The sequence below is a fragment of the Harmonia axyridis genome, chromosome 4 (genome assembly GCF_914767665.1).
Source record: "Harmonia axyridis chromosome 4, icHarAxyr1.1, whole genome shotgun sequence".
In the NCBI taxonomy this organism is placed as follows: Eukaryota; Metazoa; Arthropoda; class Insecta; order Coleoptera; family Coccinellidae; genus Harmonia; species Harmonia axyridis.
In genome coordinates, this window is record NC_059504.1 from 41,408,339 (window position 1) to 41,436,294 (window position 27,956).

The 27,956-nt window shown below is 34.4% G+C and overlaps 1 protein-coding gene across 1 annotated transcript in view; it reads left to right on the forward strand.

Annotated features, from left to right (window-relative positions):
• Positions 1–17,703, forward strand: part of LOC123678442 (adenylate kinase isoenzyme 5) — a 39,278-nt gene extending 21,575 nt beyond the window's left edge. Inside the window, exons 2-10 of the mRNA XM_045615470.1 lie at positions 3,238–3,390; positions 3,467–3,577; positions 8,586–8,728; positions 9,480–9,662; positions 12,450–12,599; positions 13,483–13,693; positions 13,842–14,077; positions 14,690–14,854; positions 16,630–17,703. Of these exons, the coding sequence (XP_045471426.1) occupies positions 3,238–3,390; positions 3,467–3,577; positions 8,586–8,728; positions 9,480–9,662; positions 12,450–12,599; positions 13,483–13,693; positions 13,842–14,077; positions 14,690–14,854; positions 16,630–17,196 (1,919 nt within the window). The 3' untranslated portion in view covers positions 17,197–17,703. The remainder of the gene's footprint in view (positions 1–3,237; positions 3,391–3,466; positions 3,578–8,585; positions 8,729–9,479; positions 9,663–12,449; positions 12,600–13,482; positions 13,694–13,841; positions 14,078–14,689; positions 14,855–16,629) is intronic.
• The last annotated feature ends 10,253 nt before the right edge of the window (positions 17,704–27,956 follow it).

The window sequence follows — 27,956 nt, forward strand, 5'->3', positions numbered from 1 at the left end:
GGTGTGAGGTCTCAAGACCGTAAAGTAAATTCATGCTCAGTGTTCAAACTGATAAGCTGATCCTGAAAAACATTCCTCAAAAAGGCTAAAGTTTCTGTAGCCGTATGTGCTCTTGCACCATATTGTTGGTAGAAGCTTTCACTCGATTCCTCAACATTCAATTCACCAATAAATGGTACAAGAATTTCTTCTCTGTAGCAGTCTGCTATTAATGCTCCATCGAAGAAAATTGACCAAAAATTCGTCTCCGACTCATAACGCACCAAACTCCAACTTTTGAGAATGAAGGTGTGTCTCAATAAAAATTTTCTCATTTTTCAGTTCTCCGTATTAATCTTCGACCGTATTTTAATAAAGTCTAGTGTGCTTTTTGTTTGTCGACTAATTCCACTCTTTCTTTCCACGCTGTCGTTTTCAAGGAAAATACTAACATATGGATACTCAATCCTGAATTCCGTTAGACATTCATCTATAGAATATTTCCATACGCCTTCAATCTTCTGTCCATTTCCTAAGTAAGATTCGATCATGAATGCCTTTTGTACGTCGGAAAACCCCATTTTTTATTATTTACTAATACTTTGCTCACAGATTCAAAATAAATATTCTAAATAAAAGAGTTTCAAGTGAAATGGAAAAATTAGCAGATAATGATATGGTATAAGCTAAGCGCTTTTTTTTTTTTCACGCATCTCTCGGGAAAAGACTGAGCTTATAACGCCCTTTCAAGCGGCCCGAGATGAATTTAGAAGAAATCGGTTTGTGCGTGTCTTAAACTGCTGTAAGTTGTAACCAAGGGGGAATACATCTTGAGGTAGGGTAATCCATAGCCTTGCAGTTGCACCTTGTATTGTAATCACATAAAATACACTCTAATTTCTCCACAGCACTCTTGACCACAAATTTAAATGAACGTTCGTTACAATTCAATAGAGTAGAACAGTCTATTCAGACATTGCTTTGTCCAATGACGTTTAGCTTGTTAGTCAACAAAATATGTTATCTTTACGTGGAATAGATATACAGTACTTGTACTAGCAAGGAACTAAATTTCAGGGGGTAATCAAACAAGTTTTGTCTGATATAGGAAATTTGATGTTCTCTCAGGATATACGAGAATATTTAATGAAATTGGATAAGACTGTAAAAATGACTGACATATTCTTATTTTTATGGATGATAGAAGAATGAATATCCCTATTCCGAAAAAACGTTGTATATCTATTATATTAAATATATTGATTCACAACAAGGTCTGTTGAGTCTGGGTTCCCAGCCACTAAAGAATGAAATTGAATAAAGTGGCCAACACACTTGCCATATGAGGAGCATAAAGCCTATTCATTGGCCCAAAACATTTCTTTGGTATAGATAAATGTACCTACCTACTTACAATAAAGAGTTTCAGGAGAAGCAAAAACACTCTAGCGGATTCTTTTTGGGTTGGATCATTCTTCGAAACTTTGGTACTGCGAGATCTAAAAAGTCTATTAATTAAGAATATGCTACACCTTCTCGTTAAATTCTTTATTGGATTTTTTCCATTGCCGCCCCAGAAAACATCTCATGAGAATGAGTCTATTAGAAAACGAAGAGTGCAGATTCTGTGGGGAGAAGAAAGAAACTCCAGATCATCTTGTGACCGGATGCCAATTTAGCCATTGCATAAAATGTTTTGGACAAAAGACTTGTAACGGGTGTTTTTTTTCGAGGTATATAGCTTTAAGTTGGCATTACTGTTCAAGATGGCAACCGATTTAACAGCTGTCAAGTGATTCATTCTCAGTTGGGTTTGGCAATTCATCATTAATAGACTCACGCCTGAACAACGCTTGCAAATAGTGCAATTTTATTTAGAAAATAATGGTTCTGTGCGGAATACGTATCGCGCACTGCATCCATTTTATTTTGTTTAGCGATTAAGCGCACTTCTGGTTGAATGGCTACGTCAACAAACAAAACTGCCGCATTTGGAGTGAAGCTAATCCTCAAGTGTATGTCGAAACACCGTAACATCCAGAAAACTGACTGTTTGGTGCGCTTTATGGGCTAGTGGAATCATTGGTCCGTACTTCTTCAAAAACGATGATGGCCAGAACGTTACAGTCAATGGTGATCGGTATAGATTAGATTACTAACTTTTTCATTCCTGAATTGAACAACCATGATGTCCAGGAGCTGTGGTTCCAACAAGACGGCGCAACATGTCACAAAGCTCGTGTCACAATCGATTTATTGAAAGACACGTTTGGTGACTGCCTAATTTCACGTTTTGGACCTGTGAATTGGCCTTCAAGATCTTGTGATTTAACACCGCTAGATTACTTTCTGTGGGGCTATGTAAAGTCATTGGTCTATGCGGATAAGCCATTAACCCTTGACCATTTGGAAGACAACATTCTTCGTGTTATTGTCGATATACTGCCACAAATGTTGGAAAAAGTCATCGAAAATTGGACGTCCAGATTGGACGTCCAGATTGGACTACATCCGAGCCAGCCGTGGCGGCCATATGCCAGAAATCATATTTAAAATGTAATGACACAAGATTATCTTGCGGATAAATAAAATTCATGTCAATCGAATAATACATCGTTGTTTTATTGCAATTTAAAGTTCTATAGCTCTGAAAAAAATCACCCTTTAGAAACGAAGTAATTTTTCTGAAGATATACCAGATACAGTTCATAGGAGCACTGAAACTGGAGGGCAAGTTGTAGATTACGACGACTAGTGGCCAGAAAAGCTCTGATGGGACACAATAGACCATAAGGTCGAGGTTCAATGAAACTCCTCAAATCAGATGACGGTTTTCATAAAATTTTGATTGACCGATCAACTTGTTGATTGTAGTTTCAAATCTATGGAAATATCTTAAATGAAATGAAATACAGAAATGATTTGATCGAGCAAATATGAATGAAACCAACCATAGATAGTGTTATTAACCTCACGCATTTATACATCTGATATTTCTTCAAAATTTTTAGATCTTGTCTTCCGAGAAGTATCGTGTTGACCGTTGACGACCAAATAGATATAATTGAATTGGATCACGAATTCTTATTCATCAGTGGGTCTAACATAGTAGTTCAATAGTTTCAGACCAGTTCTGGCTCAAAGATAACATCATCCAGTTTACCACATGAAATTTATTCCATTTATATTCGCTTGAATATTTTCAACTCCCTTAAAAAAAATTAATTCTACGTCTACATTAATCTAATTTGTTTTCAGAACGAGCTGATGGTACAAACGATTTTGAGGAGGAGACCTGGACTAGAAATTCACCAAGGAACCCAGAAGATATGACTGGAGGGATGCAACCTGTACATAATGATAGTGAAGTAGAATTTGAAGTACCTAATGTGCCTGTAATTTTCGTTTTAGGTAAGTGTCAGATTTTTCATAATTACTATTCTTTATTTTCTCCAAAATTATTCATTCGACATAACTGCTTTCAAAGGTGGTCCAGGAAGTGGAAAAGTAACTCACTGTGATAATTTGATGCAAGAAAATAAGGGAATCACCCACATAAATATGACAGATCTGTTACAACAATATGCAATAGGAAATGGTGAGTTTTTAATAAAATGAAAGTTACAACTTCGTCAAAAAAATAGACATTAGATTCTCAAGAAATGGTTTATGTGTTCAGGGTTTAATAGAATAAAGCCTACCTTCCAATGGAAACTCAATTTATAGGAATTAAATTACAACTTTTATTCTATTACGTACGGTGTACTGGTTGTCAAACGAATATTTGTTGGAATATGTCGTACCCTATATATATATATATATATCAAACCTGAAATAGTGTGGTAATACTTAACGAATCATAAATTCTGAAGAAGTTTTCTAAAGTTTTACAGAATAAAACTCCACGTTATTTTAGAGAAAAAAATTATCAATTTAAACTCATTGGTATATTTTCATATAAGTGCCAAACCAGGATTTCCTAAACTGTTTTGTGCCCCATCCCTCCCTTCAAGAAATTCGAAAATAAACAAGAAGGTATGTATAACCTTGAAAACTGAAGTTTTATTTGTACTAATAGTTACAAGACACAAAAATGTTTATTACATAGGCGAAAAACTGCTTATGTCTTTTTTTTTGCGAAATTCGAGGCTTCATTGTAAAAAACTGGTTATACATTTATGATTCAAAGTATTGTCCATCGCTCGCCACTACTTTCTCCCATATTTCGGGCAGCGTACGAATCCCGCGTTGAAAAAACTGGTAATCGTTTGAAGCGATCCACGAATCAATCCAATTTTTCACTTCTCCATAAGACCGGAAGTGCTGGTCAGCCAGGCCTTGTGCCATTGATCGAAACAAGTGATAGTCTGAGGGAGCAACGCCTGGAGAATACGGCGGGTGGGGTAGGACTTCCCATTTCAACGTTTCCAAGTATGTCTTGACCACCTTCGCAACATGGGGTCGAGCATTGTAATGCTGTAAAATCACTTTATCATGTCTCTCATTGTATTGCAGCCGTTTGTCTTTCAATGCTCGGTTCAAACGCATTGATTGCGTTCGATAAAGATCGCCTGTGATTGTTTCAGTCAGTTTTGACAACTCATAATACACTACGCCGAGCTGCTTCCACCAAATACTGAGCATGACCTTGGAACAGTGAATATTCGGTTTGGCCTTCGACGTGAAAGCATGGCCGGGATATCCCCATGATTTTCTGCGCTTGGGATTATCGTAGTGGACCCATTTGTCGTGCCCAGTCACAATGCAATGCAGAAATTCCTTCCGCCCTTGCCTTGCAAGCAGCTGTTCACAAGCAAACATCTCTCGACTTCAACTCTTACGGCACCTAATTTCCTTGTTTCTGAATGATTCTCATGATGAAATGACTTGTTGCGTCACTCCCAATGATCCTACCTATTCTTGTTGCGTTTGACTTAATTCTTGATCAAGTAATGTCTCCAATTCTGCATCTTTGAATTATAATTTCACAATCACACAGAATTCTGTGAGGCCCACAAGTCAAATTTGTTCTTGAAAGTGTTCACATCAGGCTCACAGACTATCTCGGTCGGCAATCTGTTCCAAACCTCGAATACTCTCTCACGTGAGAGCTTGAACGTATATGTCCTCTGAGGTTATTTGAGTTTCATTTTGTTTCAAAGTTGTGTGACTCTGAAGAACTCCCATTAAAAATGATCCCAACCAGCAATTATCTATTATAGTTGTGGAAACGTTTCCAATCCAAATAATATAAAATACGTTTATAAAACTGATTTAAACCCAAAATTCTCACATCTTATAAAATTATTTTGTAGTTCTCCAAATACATACAGAGAGGGCCATTGAAAACGAAACAGCGGCTCTGTAAGTCGGCAGAACCGAGTTATATAAAAACGCTCGGACACGTCAACAACATTTTCGAGGGGGACATCGTTCGCGATAAAATTCACCCGAAATACATTCCATCCCTCGGAGCTGTGACCGCCACCCCTAAATTTTTAAATGGCACCATATGGCAAGTGATACCTCATTTGAAAGGTAGTTTCCTTCTTAATATCAAACAATAAAAATAAATTAATTCTATCGATTCGTTTTTGAGATATAGGAACTTGAAGTTGGGAAATAACTTTTTATTCACTTTCAAATGAGGTATCACTTGCCATATGGTGCCATTTAAAAATTTAGGGGTGGCGGTCACAGCTCCGAGGGATGGATTGTATTTCGGGTGAATTTCATCGCGAACGATGTCCCCCTCGAAAATGTTGTTGACGTGTCCGAGCGTTTTTATATAACTCGGTTCTGCTGACTTACAGAGCCGCTGTTTCGTTTTCAATGGCCCTCTCTGTATAATAAAAGTTACTGAAACGACAACTTAGCTTTGATCAGTTTGAAATATTGTTTGAACCTTGCAATTATTATTTCATATCAACACTCAAAATCTCAACTCTATCGGTTTGTGGCCATATAAATATTTGGTAATTTTGTTTCTCTCAAATATTTGATGGATCTATTCACACGATTAACGAGAAATTACGCACGAGGCTTGAAATTGTCATTCTACATCCAAATGAAATGCAAATTATCTTCTCGATAGTATCTGCAGTTTCTTTGGATCCAAAATTCGCAAAAACCAGCTTATATCGATTGAGAGGTTATTGTTTAAAATTAATTCATTTCTTTCGAAGGTGTCATAGCTATCCTGATGAGATCAATTAATCAGAAAGAGGGTTCGCTAGACATGTGATGCATGGTTCCTAATGAGGAAATACCTTCGTGGAAATAATAATACTAAAAGCGTATGCAAGATTGAATGTTTTCGTGACGAAATTAATGAATGCAATTGGTTCAACAAATTGGTCATTTTCGATTACCCAGTTACTTTATATAGGTAACCTTGTGGCTTTTTGAACTTTAATAACTCTCAATTCATTCACGTTTCTTGCTCTTACGTCATTCCTTTTTTATCCTACATTGGTTTGTTATTACCAATACAATAGGGTTTTTTAATAAGAGGTTTCATTTTGATATTAAGAAAGGAGTATATTTTAAGAGAAATCATTGGATGTTTATTTCATTATGAAGAGGAAGTATATAAGGAAAACGATATTAGGCGCCACGGCCGTGTTGCAGCAACATATCCTTCTTCACACATTTTTGGCTGTATGTCTTCCATCAAATTGCGATTGTTTCGTTACTTGTGTGGAAGTAAAGGGTGTTTTTTTTAGAGCTATAGAACTTTAAATTGAAATAAAACAACGATGGATTATTCGATTGACATGAATTTTATTTATCCGCAAGATAATCTTGTGGCATTACATTTTAAATATGATTTCTGGCATATGACCGCCACGGCTGACTCGGATGTAGTCCAATCTGGACGTCCAATTTTCGATGACTTTTTCCAACATTTGTGGCCGTATATCGGCAATAACACGGCGAATGGTCAAGGGTTTGTGGCTTATGCGCATAGACCAATGCTTTTTCATAGCCCCACAGAAAGTAGTCTAGCGGTGTTAAATCACAAGATCTTGGAGGCTAATCCACAGGTCCAAAGCGTGAAATTAGGCGGTCACCAAACGTGTCTTTCAATAAATCGATTGTGGCACGAGCTGTGTAACACGTTGCGCCGTCTTATTGGAATCACAGCTCCTGGACATCATGGTTGTTCAATTCAGGAATGAAAAAGTTAGTAATCATGGCTCTATACCGATCACCATTGGCCATCATCGTTTTTGAAGAAGTACGGACCAATGATTCCAGCAGCCCATAAAGCGCACCAAACAGTCAGTTTTTCTGGATGTAACGGTGTTTCGACATACACTTGAGGATTAGCTTCACTCCAAATGCGGCAGTTTTGTTTGTTGACGTAGCCATTCAACCAGAAGTGCGCTTCATCGCTAAACAAAATATAATGGACGTAGTGCGCGATACGTATTCCGCACAGAACCATTATTTTCGAAATAAAATTGCACTATTTGCAAGCGTAGTTCAGGCGTGAGTCTATTCATGATAAATTGCCAAACCAAACTGAGAATAAATCACTTGACAGCTGTTAAATCGGTCGCCATCTTGAACAGTAATGCCAACTTAAAGTTATATACCTCGAAAAAAAACACCCGTTACCATTATCTTATTGAGAAAAAACGTCTTCTACATCAAGATCTTCTCATTCCGGCCATAAAAAATCCCAAATTCTCAAGATTGATAAGGAATCTACAAACCTAGCTTTTCGTCAACACTACGGGCTACAGCAGCTATATTCTCAGGTCTTCTCTTAGTTGTTCTTGAGCGAAGGGCACGGTTTCGATTCTTCACTTCACGAACTTGTCTAAACTGTTGCCAGCCGAGAAAGTGCTTTACGAAGACCTAAAAATGCTTTAGTTTTGCGAACTGCGACGGCAAGCTTCTAGCCATATTTGTAGTAAATTCGTTATTTGAACTTGACCATTTTTAGTAATGGCATGATTTTACTTGTAGAATGTTAAAAGGTGACATCAGCTTCAAAAGTGACAGCTGCCCAGATAGCGTCCTATTCAAAATGAAACCCTTTATATTAAGTCGAATATTTTCCTTATTGCAATATGTATGTAATATGTATACAATATGTGAATAAAATATTGAATATCCCCAGAATAATTAAGGAAACCAATAAAAAGCTATTCAGTTTTATGGGTAGAATTGTTTTATAAGTTAGTTATCAACCACTTAGTAAATAGTCGAATAACAGTTTCATAACATAACTTTTTATAACTCTGCTGTATAAATATTCTCACGATAAATTTATAAGGTACTTGAGTTATATACTACAGAATGAAGTTTACGCAGCTTTCAATAATAAATTGATTATTTGAAAGAACAATTATGATATGAAATAAAATACTCAAGAATCACTCGAAATTATAAGACAACTTTGATGGTTAGGATAATATAGAACAACAAGTAGGTAATGAGAAAGACGAACTAATAACATCACCTAGAACTTTATTTTGTATGTTACAACATTCAAAAGCATAATCAGACATCACAGGATTAAATGTCTTGATGGATTCAGTACTTAAAAATTCAAGAAGTTTCTTGAATAATTATCCAAAAATATTTATCCACAGATATGAAAGATTTTGGGTTATTATCTAGTAAGACAGTAACAGAAGTATTAATGTTGGAAATGAAAATGGCTGTGAAAGCTAAAACCTACATCATTTCTGGCTATCCAAGGAATATGAGAGATGTAGTGGAGTATTCAGAAAAAGTGAGTATCTAGTCCTTTCACAGACCTTTGCAATGCCAAATGCCAATATACAAAGTGTAATGTGAGTGACTGGCCATAGCCTAGTGGTGAATGCAGGTCATTCAGGCCTCTCAGAAAAGTAACTTGTTTTGTATCCTAAGACAGTTATCAAGGTATCAGGCTGTAGATACAGGGTAATTCATGAAAATTGGCCTAAATTTCTGATCACCATAACTTGGGCATCAGTATTCGGATTTGTTTTAATTTTTGGGCTTATTTATTCATGCAGCCTTCAAAACGATCAATTTAATTCAAATATTTTCAGGGCTGTACTCAGATTATTGAGTTTTTTTCTTTAGACTTCGAAATCTATATTTTTACACGTTTTAGAGAAATATCGTTATTGGCCTGAAAAAATACATAATTCAGTCTAATGAACTCAATTTTTACTTTGAATGTCACACTTTTTTCAGAGAAGTAGCAAACGAATGAATTCATGTGTTATGTAACTTTTTTTAAAATACGGTCTTGTTTTTATACCTTTTGTGATAATATTTGATGTAATTTGAAAGTTTTTCGAATTTCATAGCTTTCTGTTCAATTTTTTTTCATTGTAAACCCTCAGCATCTACTGAGTGTTATAACAGGCTGCTTAAAATATCAATTAGAAGTATGCTTGATGAAACTATGAAACACTAGAAATAATTTTAATGAATATCTTTGTGTCCAAGTGCTACAGTATATTTCAATAATGGTAAATTTCGATTTTCAGATTCAGACTGTGAGTGGTGCTGTATTGATTTCTTGGAGACAAAAAATTTTAGAACGACAAATAGACTATGGTGCCAAATTAGGACAAGTGGTTTTATCATTAGCTCGTATGGAATTGAATAATTTTTACAAAAACGTTATCCCCGTAGCCGAATATTTCGATCAAAATGGACTTTTGCTAACAGTGAGTATCAACTACGTAAATTATAAAACAATAAATAGACAACCAGCTCCTCACTTTACATCAGTGCTTTTCTCATTTTTTTTTTGATATTCTGTTTGAATTTTTGCTGGCTCTGATGACGTTATTAAAACGAAATTTGGTAAGAAGCTTCATATTGCTCTTCTATAAACGCCAAATTTCAACTCGATTGGATATGGTCGTATAGTAGTAGGGAGTATACGCAATTTTACATGTCCCCAACAGTGTTAATCATGGACACTAACAGAAGCAACGGAGAGAAGACTCGAGGCTTTCGAAATGTGGCTCTATAGGCGGATATTGAGAATCTCATGGATGGATAAAGTGACCAACAAATCAGTACTGGAACGAATGAACAAAAGCCTGGAAGTAATGAACACCATCAAGAAAAGAAAACTGGAATACCTAGGACATATTATGAGAAATGATAATAAATTTGGCCTCTTAAAATCCGTTCTCCAAGGGAAAGTCTATGGTAAGAGAGGATCAGGAAGAAGACGTATATCATGGCTTAAAAATTTAAGGACATGGTTCTCGAAAACTACTACCGAGTTATTCAGAGCGGCCGTGAATAAAGTTATCATATCCAGGATGATCGCCAATATTCGGAACGAATAGGCACCCGAAGAAGAAGAAGAACAGTGTTAGATTACGTCGTTGGATTGTGATATATTTTCAAATTCCACAATTTTAGTATATCGTTTAGTAATATATTTATTATTTTTTGTATCTACCAACCGGCTGAAATCCAAAGTTTGGCAACTTTTGCTCTACTATTATCATCGGCTGTTTCACGTCGTTTGGCGCGCTTGAAGTTTGTTTTCTGAATTTCTGATATATTAAGGTATTTAATTCGATATATTTTGTGTTAATGTGATACGATGAATCACTATGGAACACAAGAAGTGCGTTCTTTGTGGAGAAACTCGCGAATTGAGTGAAATATCGTTTTACTGATATGTTGTCATTTCCGCGCCCTTCATGTCAAATTTGATAGTTTATATTGGGGGCAAAATTTGCTCACTGACAATGACATATGCTTCCTCTATCTATGTTCATTACTCTGAGGGTCGTAGCGATCTGATCATCCAAAATCTAAAGTCCGTTGGTTTTGTTGTAACGGAAGTTTTGAGTAATTTTTTTCTATAATATATTCTTCATGAATTTTATACAGTTTTGGTTACGCTATCAACATCAAATTTTCAACATCAAAAATTCAAATTCTGACCTGAAGTCAGGAGCCATTGAGCGCTTGTTCTTCCATGTGCAAATTACGTCCTCTTTTCATGAAAAAAATTCATATAAACATTTATCCCAGCACGCTTAGTTTAAGAGGTACATGGTGTTAAAAGTTGGAAAAAATCAGTTTTTTACTTAAAACTCTAGTATTCTTATTTTCATTTTTTCTATTTTTATTTATTGAATTCTAGATAATGTAATGTTTCAAATAAGGTAAGTGCATCCGGATCACATGATCCAGCTGCGTAAAAATGAGGGTCACGGACTGCAATGAAAATCTACACCACTGTATTTATTTCGAGAAAATTATTTCATTTGTGCAATGAACTTCACTAAAAATAAAAAGTCTCTTTTTTCATAGAATGTACCATTTTCGATGTAATCGAGTACAAGGCAAACATCTACAAAAATTAATTTTCAAAATTTATTTCCCACTAGGGATAAATGAAAGTACAAAAATTGCCGTACGCAGTAGAGTGTTATAAATGCTTTCAGATGGCATTCAATTGAACATTTCCATCAGAACATTTATTACATTAAAACAATAAAATATTCACAAAGATAAGTGAATATGGATTTTTAAAGTTTTCCGAAAATATAAAATTATAACTATATATAATTTCATTTTTTCAAAATTTTAAATCTGATGATGACACTGAACTATTTTTTTTCTTCTACCAATAGCCTCGGGATTATGTATGTTCAAAACACGATCATAACTTTTTTTAAGGAATAATGAAATCAATGCTTGCTTTATCATCCACTTTTTTGTTACACCCTGTAGGGAAAAACGCGTGGAAAAAACTGCTCCGATTAGAAAATAGCCTGAACTACATTCGAAAAGCGCTTTATACACAATCGATATATTGATGCTAGGCTGTCGTGATGTCAACAAAATATATCCGATCGCCTTTATAGATATAGCTGAATAACATAACGGTAAACTGATATAAATTATGCATTATATTGAATAACGACGAAAACATGACTGGCATTGACTCGAAAGTATCATTTTAATCCCCTGTGAGGGGTATTTTCATGAATAATATCATGAGAGAGATCATTCATTAAGTTACATGTACAAATATTGCAAAGCTGATAATGAAATAATAAAACAGCCAGTGAAGTCCGAGAAAATAATTTTTAAAACACTTTTATTCAGACTTGTATGTTAAATGATAAGTACGTGTAATACTTCTGTCTTTGAAATATCATGATAATGTTTATTAGTATGTGACTATTCTGTTATTGAACTCATCCAGTCTAGTAGAATAAAACCAACCTGAAAGACATTAACAGTGAACGGAAGAGAAATTTGAAATTAAAAGAAGAATCAACAAAGAATTGTATGAAAGACCCTCTTAATTGCATTCGAAGGATCACCTCGTGAAATGATTTCATCAATTCAAAAACACCCTGTATAAAGCTTTATGAGAAATACTTTTACGGTTATTTTTTTCGAATTATTATGCCACAAACATAGGAAAATTCCAAATAATATATAGTGGATATATGTTTTTTATTCAACAGATCAACGGTGAACGTCATCCCTCAGAAGTATATAGCGATTTCAAATCAAGTCTATTTCGAATCTTAGGCCAGCAGGATAATCCACCAGTTTTCAGCAATGGAAAGGTTGCTCCTATCCCCAGTGACGTATCTACAGAACTTCCCACCAGGGTAAGTAGATAATAAAATGCGAAAATCTCTTTTACTCCCCTGTCTTAGGTTTCATTTTGATTATTACTGGATTTCTTCGACCCCGATGAATAATGATTAAGTACTATATCTGATTTTCACATCCACATGACGCTGCGTACGATCGAAGCTTGATTACCTATCACACAACAAGATACAAAGGGCGGTAGGGTTTATGTATTGCGTCGAAAACTAATTTCATTCTTCTTTCAATGAGGGTAATAGGGAATTCTGTTTATATAGGTTGGGCTGCCATGTGTTATTTATTATACAGGCGGTTTGGACATTTTTATTGTAGGGAATGAAATACTGACAAAAACAGTGGAGCGGATCAAAATTGTGTTGATTTTATAAATCAAGGATTAAATATGAAAAGGCGACCAGCAAACTTGGCCGAGTTTCCGTCCCTCAAATAAAGGCGCCTGTAACAGTCGCTCCGCTGTTTCGCCCCTAACGCCGGCCCTGATTCCATCCTTAAGGTCTTGAATCGTTTGTGGAGCATTGACATAGAATATACCTTATAATTCACGTGACCCCAAAGAAAAAGGTCTATAACAGCCAACCTCGATGGCCAATTGTGATCACCCCTTCAGGAAATAACAAAGCCAGAATACTTCTCTAAAAAATTGCGATTATTCGTTACTTTTGTGGCACGCAGTAAGAATTATAATGTGTCGTTGAAGCGTGAATTGTTTCATTTTTCGTAATGGAGTAGTTTTAACTTGTCTAATGTAGAAATATGATAGCTGCAAAAGTTAAAGCTACCCAGACAGGGGACAATTCAAAATGAAACCTTTCATTGGAAAATCCTTTATTTTCTGTTCATTTGCGATATAAGAGGATCAATATTCCATTTTCTTTGCAGCAATCATTCGCATCAATAGCACAGGGTAAAGAAGCGGAAAGAGAACAAACTGAAGTAGAAAGACCTAAAACTCAAATAATATCGGTTAATGCTAATAATGCAGAAGCTTATTCTACCCCTGTGAAAAATGGATGGCCACCTGTGATTTGGGTAATTGGAGGACCAGGAAGTAATAAAGCTGCGCTTTGTAGTCAAGCTGCCAGAGATACAGGTATTGAAGGAAAAAGTATTCATTTTGTTACATATCCGAACCAACATCTTCTAGAAACCACATGAACTCTCGAAATTTTGTACGAATTTTGTTACTCCGGCGTTCTAGCCAATGAGCCTTGTTTTGAAGATGGTGTTTTTCTTTACAGGATGGGCCCACGTGAGTTTGGGCAAATTCTTGAGATCAGCAGCAGAACCTCCTGAACTACCAAGAAGCAAAGAAGCTAACAGGATCAAAGAATGCATAACAAATGGGGAGTTGGTTCCTCTAGAATTGGTTATGAAGTATGTAGAGGCAAATCTTTCGATGAACCTCATGGTACCAGGAGTTATTCTAGATGGTTTCCCAAGAGATATGCAACAAGTTACGGAATTCGAGGCCAAAGTAAGTCATTTTTGTTTCTGTTTTCGAATGTTCGCTCTATCATTTCATCACAATGTCTGTATTTTTCGAATTTTAAAATTTTTGAGACCAAACAACAAAGTTTGATTCACTGATGCCGAATTCGTCCTACTGATCAAAAATTATAAAAATTATTCTCTTGAAAATAACTGTTATAATTACAGTAGCATAATATTTGATGGCTATCAGACAATTTTCAATTCCGGAAAAAGTACCTATTCGAGCGGGACTCGAACCCGTAACCTCCGAATCACTAGTTCAGCACTCTCACCATTTGAGCTACCGAGGAAGTTGAAAGTTTGAACTGCATTTCGAAGAACCGCTTCTTCCGGAATCAAATGTTAGTAGTACCTCTTATAAAGGGTTAGGAAAAGTTAATATTTGAGGTTGCGATTTCGAGTCCTGCTCCGGAATTAAAAAATTGTCTGTTAGCCATCAAATATAATGCAAATATAAATAATTTCAGACATTAACCAATTTTTCTAATGTTATATCCCTATATAATCAAATCGAAAAATATTAATAAAACGAATGTAAAAAATTATGAATGACTGAAAAACAAAGAATTCAATGAACTATCAATTCCTGTTTCAGTTCAAACAGAAACCTACAATGGTACTTTTAGACTGTAGTAAGCTTCAACTTGGCAGAGGAAGACTAGATGACAGTGTCACAGCTTTCAGGAGAAGACTTGAAATTTTCAGGCAATCTTCTTTACCTATGCTGAAGACAATGGATCAAATAGGAAGGCTAACAATTGTGAGTGTACTTAATCCAATATAACCTTTCACTGAAAAAATAATGATTAGATTATACTGCTCCTCAAACTGTTTCAAACATTTCCAAATTTTTTTCACCAAGTTTTTGAATATAAATATGGGAATTCTGAATGCGCACTCACTCATCCAACTCATTATTTTGCCCATTTCTTTAGAACTTATCCAGTTCCAGGTGTACATTTATTTTTATTTTTTTCATTGAGTTTTTTTGCGTCGACTGCTAAGGTTTTATTTTTATTATTTGTAATACGAAATCAACTCTCTAAAAAAATTCAAAATAAAATTCGATGAAGATTATCGCCTTCTCGAAAATCAACCACAGCCTGACAACGCCTTTGGATACTTTGGGTCAGATTATTGAAGTAGCTTTGATCAATTTCTCTCTCGAGTTGCGGTAAAAGCCGCCTGACTTCTTGAAGTGTATGTACAGGTAGTTGATAAGAATCGGAAGCTCTTTGTAGCTGATCCCAAGCGTAGTTCAATGGGATTAAGGTCTGGCAACTAAGAGGGCAGGGCCAAATGCAGAAAAACCATTGATTTCCAGAGCTTCATCGATAACTCTAGCTTGATGGGGTGGCACATTATCGTTCAAAAATAAGAAATTTGGCTCAATAGTAGCATAAAATAAAGGAATAATATTGCCCCTTACTTGCTCTGTACATTCATAGTAGCATCAAGCACCAACAAATTTGTACGTTAATTGAAACAAAAAATGAAATTTGTTTCTCAGATTTTGTCGAGCAGATTATACGAGGCGTGTATTTAAAGTAAGGTCTCCAAGGCCATTGTATCGCCGCAAGTAGAGTTAGATGAAATCCGGCAACACTGTTTTATACGTTAGGCCCCCCCTCCACCAATCGACACCTGGTGGAGCACATTAGGACGCTCAGTCTTGACGTAGCAGCCCTTTTGCAATTGTTATCGCTCCCGCCAGGTGCGAGTTACGTTCAGTCATTAAGTTTTTGCACTCAAAAAAAAAACTCCACCTATAGAAATTCATCGTCAATTGGAAGAAGTGTATTGTGAGAAATGTATGGACGTGAAAAACGTTCGAAAATGGTGTAGAGAATTTTCTGCTGGCCGACTAAACGTTCACGACGAGGAGCGCAGCGGCAGGCCGTCACACTCGGACGAAACAGTGCGGAAAGTTGAGGCGCTTGTGCTGAAAGATCGCAGGTTGACTCTCAATGAGTTAGCCGAAAAACTCCAAGATGTGTGCAGTAGAGACTCTATTCAGTATTCATTCAATTTTGGTGAATAACCTGCAATACCGAAAATTGTCACGACAACGCGCGTTCTCATGTGGCCAACAAAACAACGTCACTCATTACGGAATTTGGTTGGGATGTGTTGGACCACTCTCCTTACAGTCCCGACGTCACCCCTAGTGACTTCACATGTTTCCTGTTCTTAAAAAACATCTAGGAGGAATGAAATTTGCGAACGATGAAGAAGTTCATGAAGCGGTCATTTCGTTCTTGCGCGAGGCGGCGGGATCGTTGTTCGAGGAGGGGATACAAAAGTTTGTCAAACGAATGAGGTAGCTCATCGAAGTGAATGGCGATTACGTAGAAAAATAGCATAGATTTCAAGCTTAACAGCAATGTACAAAACTTAGTAAATAAATGTTATTTAATGTGAAAAAAATAAATGGAGACCTTACTTTAAATACACAAATAAGAAAGTTTTTTGTTCTCTATTTTCTTGTGGAAATATTACATTTTGAATATTGTTTGAATCAAGTTTTTTTCATAGGTTGATGGTGATACAGACAATTCTTCAGTTCAGGAAGATTTCAGGAATGTGATACAGGGATTGGTCGACTATATGAAAAATGATAGGAAGATGGAAGATGTCCATTCCAACGGCTATACAGCTTTTGTTCCAAATGGCGTTGTAACAAATGGTCATGCTATACCTCCTTCTGACAAGCCTGTTGAGACAATTAGTCAAAAAGTAGTTAATGGTGCTGCACATTTGTCCAATGGCGTAGCGAAGGAAGTATCTAACGGCGTTTCTAATGGTTTTGCAAACGGAGTTCCAAATGGTATTGCAAACGGCGTTGCTAATGGTATTGCAAACGGCATTCCTAAAAATATGGCGAACGGTATCTCCAAAGGTATGACAAATGGAGTAGCTGCTATTGCAAACGGCGTAGCCAATGGCATTTCTCATCAAACCAACGGCTATATACCTAAGATGAACGGAGCCAAAAATGCTGTTAAAAAGATAGCGAACAATGGTTTACCATCTTACACTAGTTTAGCGAACGATAGACATTCTAATCATAGTGAAATCAACTATATGGATGCACATATCTAATACAACGATTTGGAGTAGTGATAAATAATGGCAATTGCGGCTGAATTATGGTGCGTCATTGCAGATTTTTTTATGACATACTTCGAGTATTTCGAACAATTTGTCCGTAAGTTTATACAAATCTAAAAGAGAACAGTTAGTTCTGTATATTTTAAATAGTTATTGTAACGATTTTAATAAAGTGGATATTAGGTAGGTAGATAAATCTAGCATATTATTTCTATGGAAATATGTAGAACTTAAGAAATTCATATTGAGAAATAAATTGAAATAAAAATTAACAGTTGATCTTGTACAGGATGTCCCTAATCTGACGCTCACTGAGAGCATGTCGAAAACTATTAGATTTAGAGAAAAAATCATCAAAGAACCCTTGATCTCTTTCTTCAAAATAATGAGATATCAGAAAGAAGATCATAGTTACGAGTATCTTGATTCGTCCTCGAGTTACAGGGCGTTTCCAAAATAAAAAACTTATTCAAAGAGTCCGCTATATCTTGGTTTCTGTTCAAGTCTGTAACTAATGTCTAAATAATAAAGACCTTTATTATTATTATTATTATTATTATATTCAAAAAATTCAAACGTTTATTTCAGTAATTTTTATAGTTTATTTGATACTCATAACATATCATAGAAATTAAATATCTTTGTTTAAAGGAGAGTTTGTGTTTTTTGAATGGGACATACTTTATATGACTTGATTACAATTATACAATGGACACAAAATCTAATAGTTCTCGAGATATTTTCAGTGAGCATTAAATTTGGGACACCTATACGCAGGATAACAAGATGCAGCTGCAGATATCAGATCAAATTCGTTCAATGACGTTGATTTCAAAAATCTTAGGTTGAAGCAAAAAGAACATACAAATTTATATATTCAGTATACACTCAGTGAGTTTTGATTAATTAATTAATTTTGATTAATTATCTTTGAAACGGGTCGCACAATTTTTATGAATTTTGGTGTGCAGGATTTTGTGATATGGTCGATATTATGATGGTATTGACATTGTTGTCAGTTTTTTTTCCGAAATAATAATGAACAGTGTTATTTGAAATGAATCACCTTCTATATTTTCTGCCTTTTGAAATGTTTGAGAAATACTGAATATTTTTCATGTAATGTTCTCTATGCCATAATTTTGGAGTTATTAGCTACATTTACATTATTTTCGCTGAAGTTAAATTAATATGGATGGCTATGATTGTTACAACAAGAACTTCGATTTTTCAATAAATAAGTATTACCTATTGGTTGGTGTTAATTAAAAAAAAAAGAGATTTTAATGATTTTAGGTGAAATATGGTAATATGGGTAGAATTCCTCATTTTTCTATTACTTTTATTGCAAATTATTCAACTACTCAAATGTGAACAAAGTGGACACAAATTGAACGAGTTTATTCAATCAAAGCTATATAAATATGTATTATTTTAACTTCGGAAAAAACAATTTAGATGGAACTAATAACTCCAAAGTTATAGCATTCTGATATACATTACATAAAAAATATTCAGTATTTCTTAAAAATTTCAAAAGATAGAACATATACACGGTGATCCATTTCAAATAACAAAGTTTATTATTATTCCGGAAAAAAGGAAAAATTGACAACAAAGTGACTACCACCATAATATTGGCCATATCACAAGATTCTTGCATACCAAAATCTATAAAAAACGTGCTATTCGTTTCTGAGAAAATTTGAGGCATTTCATACTTAAAACTCATCTAATTTACCAACAGAGCAACTATTATAATGGAGTTACGTAAGACAATGTTTCGATTCGATATCTCTCTGTTATGCAAAATAAAAGAAAAAATTAGTAAAATGGGAAAAATTATAGTGGAAAAAATAAGTTATTATTTCAAATGAGTAAATACTATCTGTCAGCAAGTATATAAAGTGAACACTTTAATTTCACTCTAGAAATATAAAGTTCACAATTCATTCTAAAAACAGTTCGAGCAAACCCTAGGCATAAATATAATTGCACCGCATGATATAATTTTTTATTAGTTTGAAACGATTTGAATGTTTGTAATTAATAGAATTGAAATTCAATGTGCCTATTATTCTGAGGACCATTCTCATCGTACAAAGAAACATTCAGTAGTACCTATAACTTTTTACAAAGTCCTTTAGAATAGTTTAATTTTTGTACGAAATATAGAAAAGAATTATCTCTTGTAAGCAGAATTATATAGTTAGGAATTTTCTAAATGGAAAAAGATAATATTCATATTCATAATATAAACTCGTTATTTTCATTCTATCGAAAAAATTTGGTACCGAATCATTTGGAAGATATAGGTACCAAAATATGCCAGTGAAAATAAAGAGCTTTATATTGCTTAAATTTTTATTTTTATGAAACATTCAAAAATATCAAATCACATAATTTTATTGACATATCATACTGAATATTTTTGATGAATTTCTAGAATATACATGTTCTGAAACAAATTGTAGAAAAATTTCGAGAATAAAGCAAACTTGTTAAAAGCATAAGATTACTTCCTATTACCTCCTTCCATATGTCATTGACATCAAGAACACGTTTAGAAAAAAAATCGAATTTTCTTTCGATATTAAAGCGTGATTTATAAAGGATGGTCAAAAAGAAAAATCTGAATTCCTGATACCCAAGGGTATTCGAGAATAACTCTACGCGAATTTATGGTTCATAATATGTATTTTGGCTTTGTATTTTTAAATTGAGCAAATGAAATTATTATTACAGGGTAACGGAATCGGGTAACAAGCAAAGTCATAATAGTCATCAGAAAAATATTTAAAAAAGTCGAGTAGATATTTTTTGAATAGCAACTTGTGATGATTTTTTAACTTCTCTTGGTACAAATCTTTACTTTTTTCCAATTTTATTGTTCCTATTTTATCCCGAATAATACTTATCTTACCTGTTACCTTTCATTCTAAGCCAACTGCTACAGCTATTAAACCAATTGAAAAGTCTCCGGTTTGATGCAAAAATGGCGGTGCTAGTATTAAATCTATATAATTTTTAGTTAGTACCAACCTTCAAACGATACGTGTCACAATTTGATTGCAGTCCGTCCATTAGTTTGTGAGACACAGTTACAAAATAAATTCCTAAGAATCATTCTAAATGAATCAAGAGTTATTCGAATCCCACTCTCGCCTCACAATGTTTGAGTCGAAAAATTTTCTCGAATTTTCACGAATTTTCCTTACCCCGGACCTTAAAAAAATTGTGAAAAATTGAAAGTTCTTTCTTGGTGATAATATAGGTACCTCTTTTTCTATTGATCTGTTCACGTAGATCACGGAAGTGAGGAGTCTGCGACGAATAGTTTAGGAGATATACCGATTTTTATATAGAGAATGAATTTTTACGGTTTTTTCCAAAAAATTCGACTTCAAATTTCTCCTAAACTATGGGGACTACGGAAAATCGGTAAGCAGAGTTGGTATTGGCAGTTCATGATTATTCTAATTCCACTCACGAATGACAATATTTGAGTCGAAGAATTTTCTCGAATTTTCCTTACCCCGGACCTTAAAAAATTGTAAAAAATTAAAAGTTCCTTCTTGGTAATAATATACCGCTTTTTCTATTGATCTGGTCACGTAGATCACGAAAGTTTTTATTTGAGGGGTCTGCGACGAATAGTTTAGGAGATATAACGATTTTTATAGAGAGATTGAATTTTCTCGAATTTTCCTTACCCCGGACCTCGAAAAATTGTAAAAAATTAAAAGTTCTTTCTTGGTAATAATATACCTCTTTTTCTATTGATCTGTTCACGTAGATCACGAAAGTTTTTATATGAGGGGTCTGCGACGAATAGTTTAGGAGATATAACGATTTTTATAGAGAGATTGAATTTTTACGGTTTTTTCCAAAAATTTCGACTTCAAATTTCTCCTAAACTATGAGGACTACGGAAAATCGGTAAGCAGAGTTGGTATTGGCAGTTCATGATTATTCTAATTCCACTCACGAATGACAATATTTGAGTCGAAGAATTTTCTCGAATTTTCCTTACCCCGGACCTTAAAAAATTGTAAAAAATTAAAAGTTCCTTCTTGGTAATAATATACCGCTTCTTCTATTGATCTGGTCACGTAGATCACGAAAGTTTTTATTTGAGGGGTCTGCGACGAATAGTTTAGGAGATATAACGATTTTTATAGAGAGATTGAATTTTCTCGAATTTTTCTTACCCCGGACCTTAAAAAATTGTAAAAAATTAAAAGTTCCTCCTTGGTAATAATATACCTCTTTTTCTATTGATCTGGTCACGTAGATCACGAAAGTTTTTATTTGAGGGGTCTGCGACGAATAGTTTAGGAGATATAACGATTTTTATAGAGAGATTGAATTTTCTCGAATTTTCCTTACCCCGGACCTCAAAAAATTGTAAAAAATCAAAAGTTCCTTCTTGGTGATAATATACCTCTTTTTCTATTGATCTGTTCACGTAGATCACGAAAGTTTTTATATGAGGGGTCTGCGACGAATAGTTTAGGAGATATAACGTTTTTTATAGAGAGATTGAATTTTCACGAATTTTCCTTACCCCGGACCTTAAAAAATTGTAAAAAATTAAAAGTTCTCTCTTGGTAATAATATACCTCTTTTTCTATTGATCTGTTCACGTAGATCACGAAAGTTTTTATATGATGGGTCTGCGACGAATAGTTTGAGAGATATAACGATTTTTGTAGAGAGATTGAATTTTCTCGAATTTTCCTTACCCCGGACCTTAAAAAATTGTAAAAAATTTAAAAGTTCTTTCTTGGTAATAATATACCTCTTTTTCTATTGATCTGGTCACGTAGATCACGAAAGCTTTTATTTGAGGGGTCTGCGACGAATAGTTTAGGAGATATAACGTTTTTTATAGAGAGATTGAATTTTCACGAATTTTCCTTACCCCGGACCTTAAAAAATTGTAAAAAATTAAAAGTTCTCTCTTGGTAATAATATACCTCTTTTTCTATTGATCTGTTCACGTAGATCACGAAAGTTTTTATATGAGGGGTCTGCGACGAATAGTTTGAGAGATATAACGATTTTTGTAGAGAGATTGAATTTTCTCGAATTTTCCTTACCCCGGACCTTAAAAAATTGTAAAAAATTAAAAGTTCCTTCTTGGTGATAATATATCCCTTTTTCTATTGATCTGTTCACGTAGATCACGAAAGTTTTTATATGAGGGGTCTGCGACGAATAGTTTAGGAGATATAACGATTTTTATAGAGAGATTGAATTTTTACGGTTTTTTCCAAAAATTTCGACATCAAATTTCTACTAAACTATGAGGACTACGGAAAATCAGTAAGCAGAGTTTGTATTGGCAGTTCATGATTATTCGAATCCCACTCACGAATGATAATATTTGAGTCGAAGAATTTTCTCGAATTTTCTCGAATTTCCCTTACCCCGGACCTTAAAAAATTGTAAAGAATTAAAAGTTCCTTCTTGGTTATAATATACCTCTTTTTCTGTTGATCTGGTCACGTAGATCACGAAAGTTTTTATATGAGGGGTCTGCGACGAATAGTTTAGGAGATATAACGATTTTTATAGAGAGATTGAATTTTTACGGTTTTTTCCAAAAATTTCGACTTCAAATTTCTCCTAAACTATGGGGACTACGGAAAATCGGTAAGCAGAGTTGGTATTGGCAGTTCATAATTATTCGAATTCCACTCACGAATGATAATATTTGAGTCGAAGAATTTTCTCGAATTTTCTCGAATTTTTCTTACCCCGGACCTTAAAAAATTGTAAAAAATTGAACGTTCCTTCTTGGTAATTTTATACCTCTTTTTCTATTGATCTGGTCACGTAGATCACGAAAGTTTTCTTTTGAGGGGTCTGCGACGAATAGTTTAGGAGATATAACGATTTTTGTAGAGAGATTGAATTTTCTCGAATTTTCCTTACCCCGGACCTTAAAAAATTGTAAAAAATTAAAAGTTCCTTCTTGGTGATAATATATCTCTTTTTCTATTGATCTTCACGTAGATCACGAAAGTTTTTATTTGAGGGGTCTGCGACGAATAGTTTAGGAGATATAACGATTTTTATAGAGAGATTGAATTTTCTCGAATTTTCCTCACCCCCGACCTTAAAAAATTGTGAAAAATTAAAAGTTCTTTCTTGGTAATAATATACCTCTTTTTCTATTGATCTGTTCACGTAGATCACGAAAGTTTTTATTTGAGGGGTCTGCGACGAATAGTTTAGGAGATATAACGATTTTTGTAGAGAGATTGAATTTTCTCGAATTTTCCTTACCTTGAAAAATTGTAAAAAATTAAAAGTTCTTTCTTGGTAATAATATACCTCTTTTTCTATTGATCTGGTCACGTAGATCACGAAAGTTTTTATTTGAGGGGTCTGGGACGAATAGTTTAGGAGATATAACGATTTTTGTAGAGAGATTGAATTTTCTCGAATTTTCCTTACCCCGGACCTTAAAAAATTGTAAAAAATTAAAAGTTCTTTCTTGGTAATAATATACCTCTTTTTCTATTGATCTGGTCACGTAGATCACGAAAGTTTTTATTTGAGGGGTCTGCGACGAATAGTTTAGGAGATATAACGATTTTTATAGAGATATTGAATTTTCTCGAATTTTCCTTACCCCGGACCTTAGAAAATTGTGAAAAATTAAAAAGTCTTTCTTGGTGATAATATACCTCTTTTTCTATTGATCTGTTCACGTAGATCACGAAAGTTTTTATATGAGAGTTCTGCGAAGAAAAGTTTAGGAGATATAACGATTTTTATAGAGAGATTGAATTTTTAAGGTTTTTTCCAAAAATTTCGACTTCAAATTTCTCCTAAACTATGGGGACTACGGAAAATCGGTAAGCAGAGTTGGTATTGGCCAGTTCATGATTATTCGGATTCCACTCACGAATGACAATATTTGAGTCGAAGAATTTTCTCGAATTTTCTCGAATTTTCCTTACCCCGGACCTTAAAAAATTGTAAAAAATTAAAAGTTCCTTCTTGGTGATAATATACCCCTTTTTCTATTGATCTGTTCACGTAGATCACGAAAAATTTTATATGAGGGGTCTGCGACGAATAGTTTAGGAGATATAACGATTTTTATAGAGAGATTGAATTTTTACGGTTTTTTCCAAAAATTTCGACTTCAAATTTCTCCTAAACTATGGGGACTACGGAAAATCGGTAAGCAGAGTTGGTATTGGCAGTTCATGATTATTCGAATTCCACTCACGAATGATAATATTTGAGTCGAAGAATTTTCTCGAATTTTTCTTACCCCGGACCTTAAAAAATTGTAAAAAATTAAAAGTTCCTCCTTGGTAATAATATACCTCTTTTTCTATTGATCTGGTCACGTAGATCACGAAAGTTTTTATTTGAGGGGTCTGCGACGAAAAGTTTAGGAGATATAACGATTTTTGTAGAGAGATTGAATTTTCTCGAATTTTCCTTGAAAATACCTCTTTTTCTATTGATCTGTTCACGTAGATCACGAAAAATTTTATATGAGGGGTCTGCGACGAATAGTTTAGGAGATATAACGATTTTCATAGAGAGATTGAATTTTTACGGTTTTTTCCAAAAATTTCGAATTCAAATTTCTCCTAAACTATGGGGACTACGAAAAATCGGTGAGCAGAGTTGGTATTGGCAGTTCATGGTTATTCGAAACCCACTCTCGCCTGACAATATTTGAGTCGAAAAATTTTCTCGAATTTTCTCGAATATTCCTTACCCCGGACCTTAAAAAATTGTAAAAAATTAAAAGTTCCTTCTTGGTAATAATATACCTCTTTTTCTATTGATCTGTTCACGTAGATCACGAAAGTTTTTATTTGAGGGGTCTGCAACGAATAGTTTAGGAGATATAACGATTTTTATAGAGCGATTGAATTTTCTCGAATTTTCCTTACCCCGGACCTTAAAAAATTGTAAAAAATTAAAAGTTCTTTCTTGGTAATAATATACCTCTTTTTCTATTGATCTGTTCACGTAGATCACTAAAGTTTTTATATGAGGGGTCTGCGACGAATAGTTTAGGAGATATAACGATTTTTATAGAGAGATTGAATTTTCTCGAATTTTCCTTACCCCGGACCTTAAAAAATTGTAAAAAATTGAAAGTTCTTTCTTTGTAATAATATACCTCTTTTTCTATTGATCTGTTCACGTAGATCACGAAAGTTTTTATTTGAGGGGTCTGCGACGAATAGTTTGAGAGATATAACGATTTTTGTAGAGAGATTGAATTTTCTCGAATTTTCCTTACCCCAGACCTTAAAAAATTGTAAAAAATTAAAAGTTCCTTCTTGGTGATAATATATATCTTTTTCTATTGATCTGTTCACGTAGATCACGAAAGTTTTTATATGAGGGGACTGCGACGAATAGTTCAGGAGATATAACGATTTTTATAGAGAGATTGAATTTTTACGGTTTTTCCCAAAAATTTCGACTTCAAATTTCTCCTAAACTATGGGGACTACGGACAATCGGTAAGCAGAGTTGGTATTGGCAGTTCATGATTATTCGAATTCCGCTCACGAATGACAATATTTGAGTCGAAGAATTTTCTCGAATTTTCTCGAATTTCCCTTACCCCGGACCTTAAAAAATTGTAAAGAATTAAAAGTTCCTTCTTGGTAATAATATACCTCTTTTTCTATTGATCTGGTCACGTAGATCACGAAAGTTTTTATTTGAGGGGTCTGCGACGAATAGTTTAGGAGATATAACGATTTTTATAGAGAGATTGAATTTTCTCGAATTTTCCTTACCCCGGACCTTAAAAAATTGTAAAAAATTAAAAGTTCCTTTTGGTAATAATATACCTCTTTTTCTATTGATCTGTTCACGTAGATCACGAAAGTTTTTATATGAGGGGTCTGCGACGAATAGTTTAGGAGATATAACGATTTTTATAGAGAGATTGAATTTTCTCGAATTTTCCTTACCCCGGACCTTAAAAAATTGTTAAAAATTAAAAGTTCTTTCTTGGTAATAATATACCTCTTTTTCTATTGATCTGTTCACGTAGATCACGAAAGTTTTTATTTGAGGGGGCTGCGACGAATGGATAGATAGATAGATAGATAGATATATATTCATCTCAAGTATTTACAGATGCTGTCAAAATAAATGTATATAATAAATATAAATACATGTTCACACGTTACAAATTTCTCAGTACGATATAATCAACGGCAAAATACACAATTTTTCATAGGAATGACTAGAATTTATGGGACAGAAACTCATCCATCGAGTAGAATACATTTTCTTTAAGCAAGCTCTTTATTTTTTTCTTGAAGGCATTATAATGTAGTGATGTCCGGTAGTTTTTTATAGAGTTTTAGGCTGTTATATATGTGCATGTTTCTCGTTTTCACCAGTCTATGTAAAGAAGGTACATATTTGTCCTTGAAACGCGTGTTGTGACCGTGAACGCTCAAGTGTTTCTGGAACCTGTTTCCGCTCCCATGCACATATAAGAGGCACTCCATGATGTAACAGCACGGAACAGTAAGTATACCATATTTTTAAAAAAATGGTCTACAGCTTGTCATCCGACCTTCCCCTGCTACTATTCTGATAGCCTTTTTCTGTTTCAGGAATATCCTTCCCGCTTCCGAGGACGCCCCCCATAGGTCATCCGTCCGTGGAATTGAGCATGGTACACAATGTATGTATGTATGTATATTGTCTTTATTTCCAACTAAACTTACATCAATTAGAGAAAAACAAACAAAAATACAATTGATATACGTGTATCAATCAGGGCTTCTTTTTCTGTGAGAAAGTTCTTTATATTTCTAATTGCGAAGAGTGCTGTCGAAAGTTTACCAGACAATTCGTTCACATGCTGATCCCAACCTAGGTTTCCGCTGATTGATAATCCAAGAAGGGATATACTATCTTTGTTCCATCGTTTGGTTGTAATTACGAGCTCCTTCGTTTTATCAGCATTCACACTCATAATGTTGTTTATGAACCAACCAACAGCATCATCTATGGACTTTTTAGATTTCGCCTGAAGTAAACCTTCCACTTTATCTCTATTTAGAAAGGAGACATCATCCGCAAAGAGCACTACGTCATCCACCACAACATTATGCACCAAGTTATGATGTGAAGGGCAAATAAAATTGGTCCAAGCACCGATCCCTGGGAAACTCCTTGGGTGACTCTGCATTTTGAAGATAGTTTAGGAGAAATAACGATTTTTGTAGAGAGATTGAATTTTCTCGAATTTTCCTTACCCCGGACCTTAAAAAATTGTAAAAAATTAAAAGTTCCTTCTTGGTGATAATATACCTCTTTTTCTATTGATCTGTTCACGTAGATCACGAAAGTTTTTATATGAGGGGTCTGCGACGAATAGTTTAGGAGATATAACGATTTTTATCGAGAGATTGAATTTTTACGGTTTTTTCCAAAAAATTCGACTTCAAATTTCTCCTAAACTATGGGGAAAACGGAAAATCGGTAAGCAGAGTTGGTATTGGCAGTTCATGGTTATTCGAATCCCACTCTCGCCTGACAATATTTGAGTCGAAAAATTTTCTCGAATTTTCCTTACCCCGGACCTTAATAAATTGTTAAAAATTAAAAGTTCCTTCTTGGTAATAATATACCGCTTTTTCTATTGATCTGGTCACGTAGATCACGAAAGTTTTTATTTGAGGGGTCTGCGACGAATAGTTTAGAAGATATAACGATTTTTGTAGAGAGAT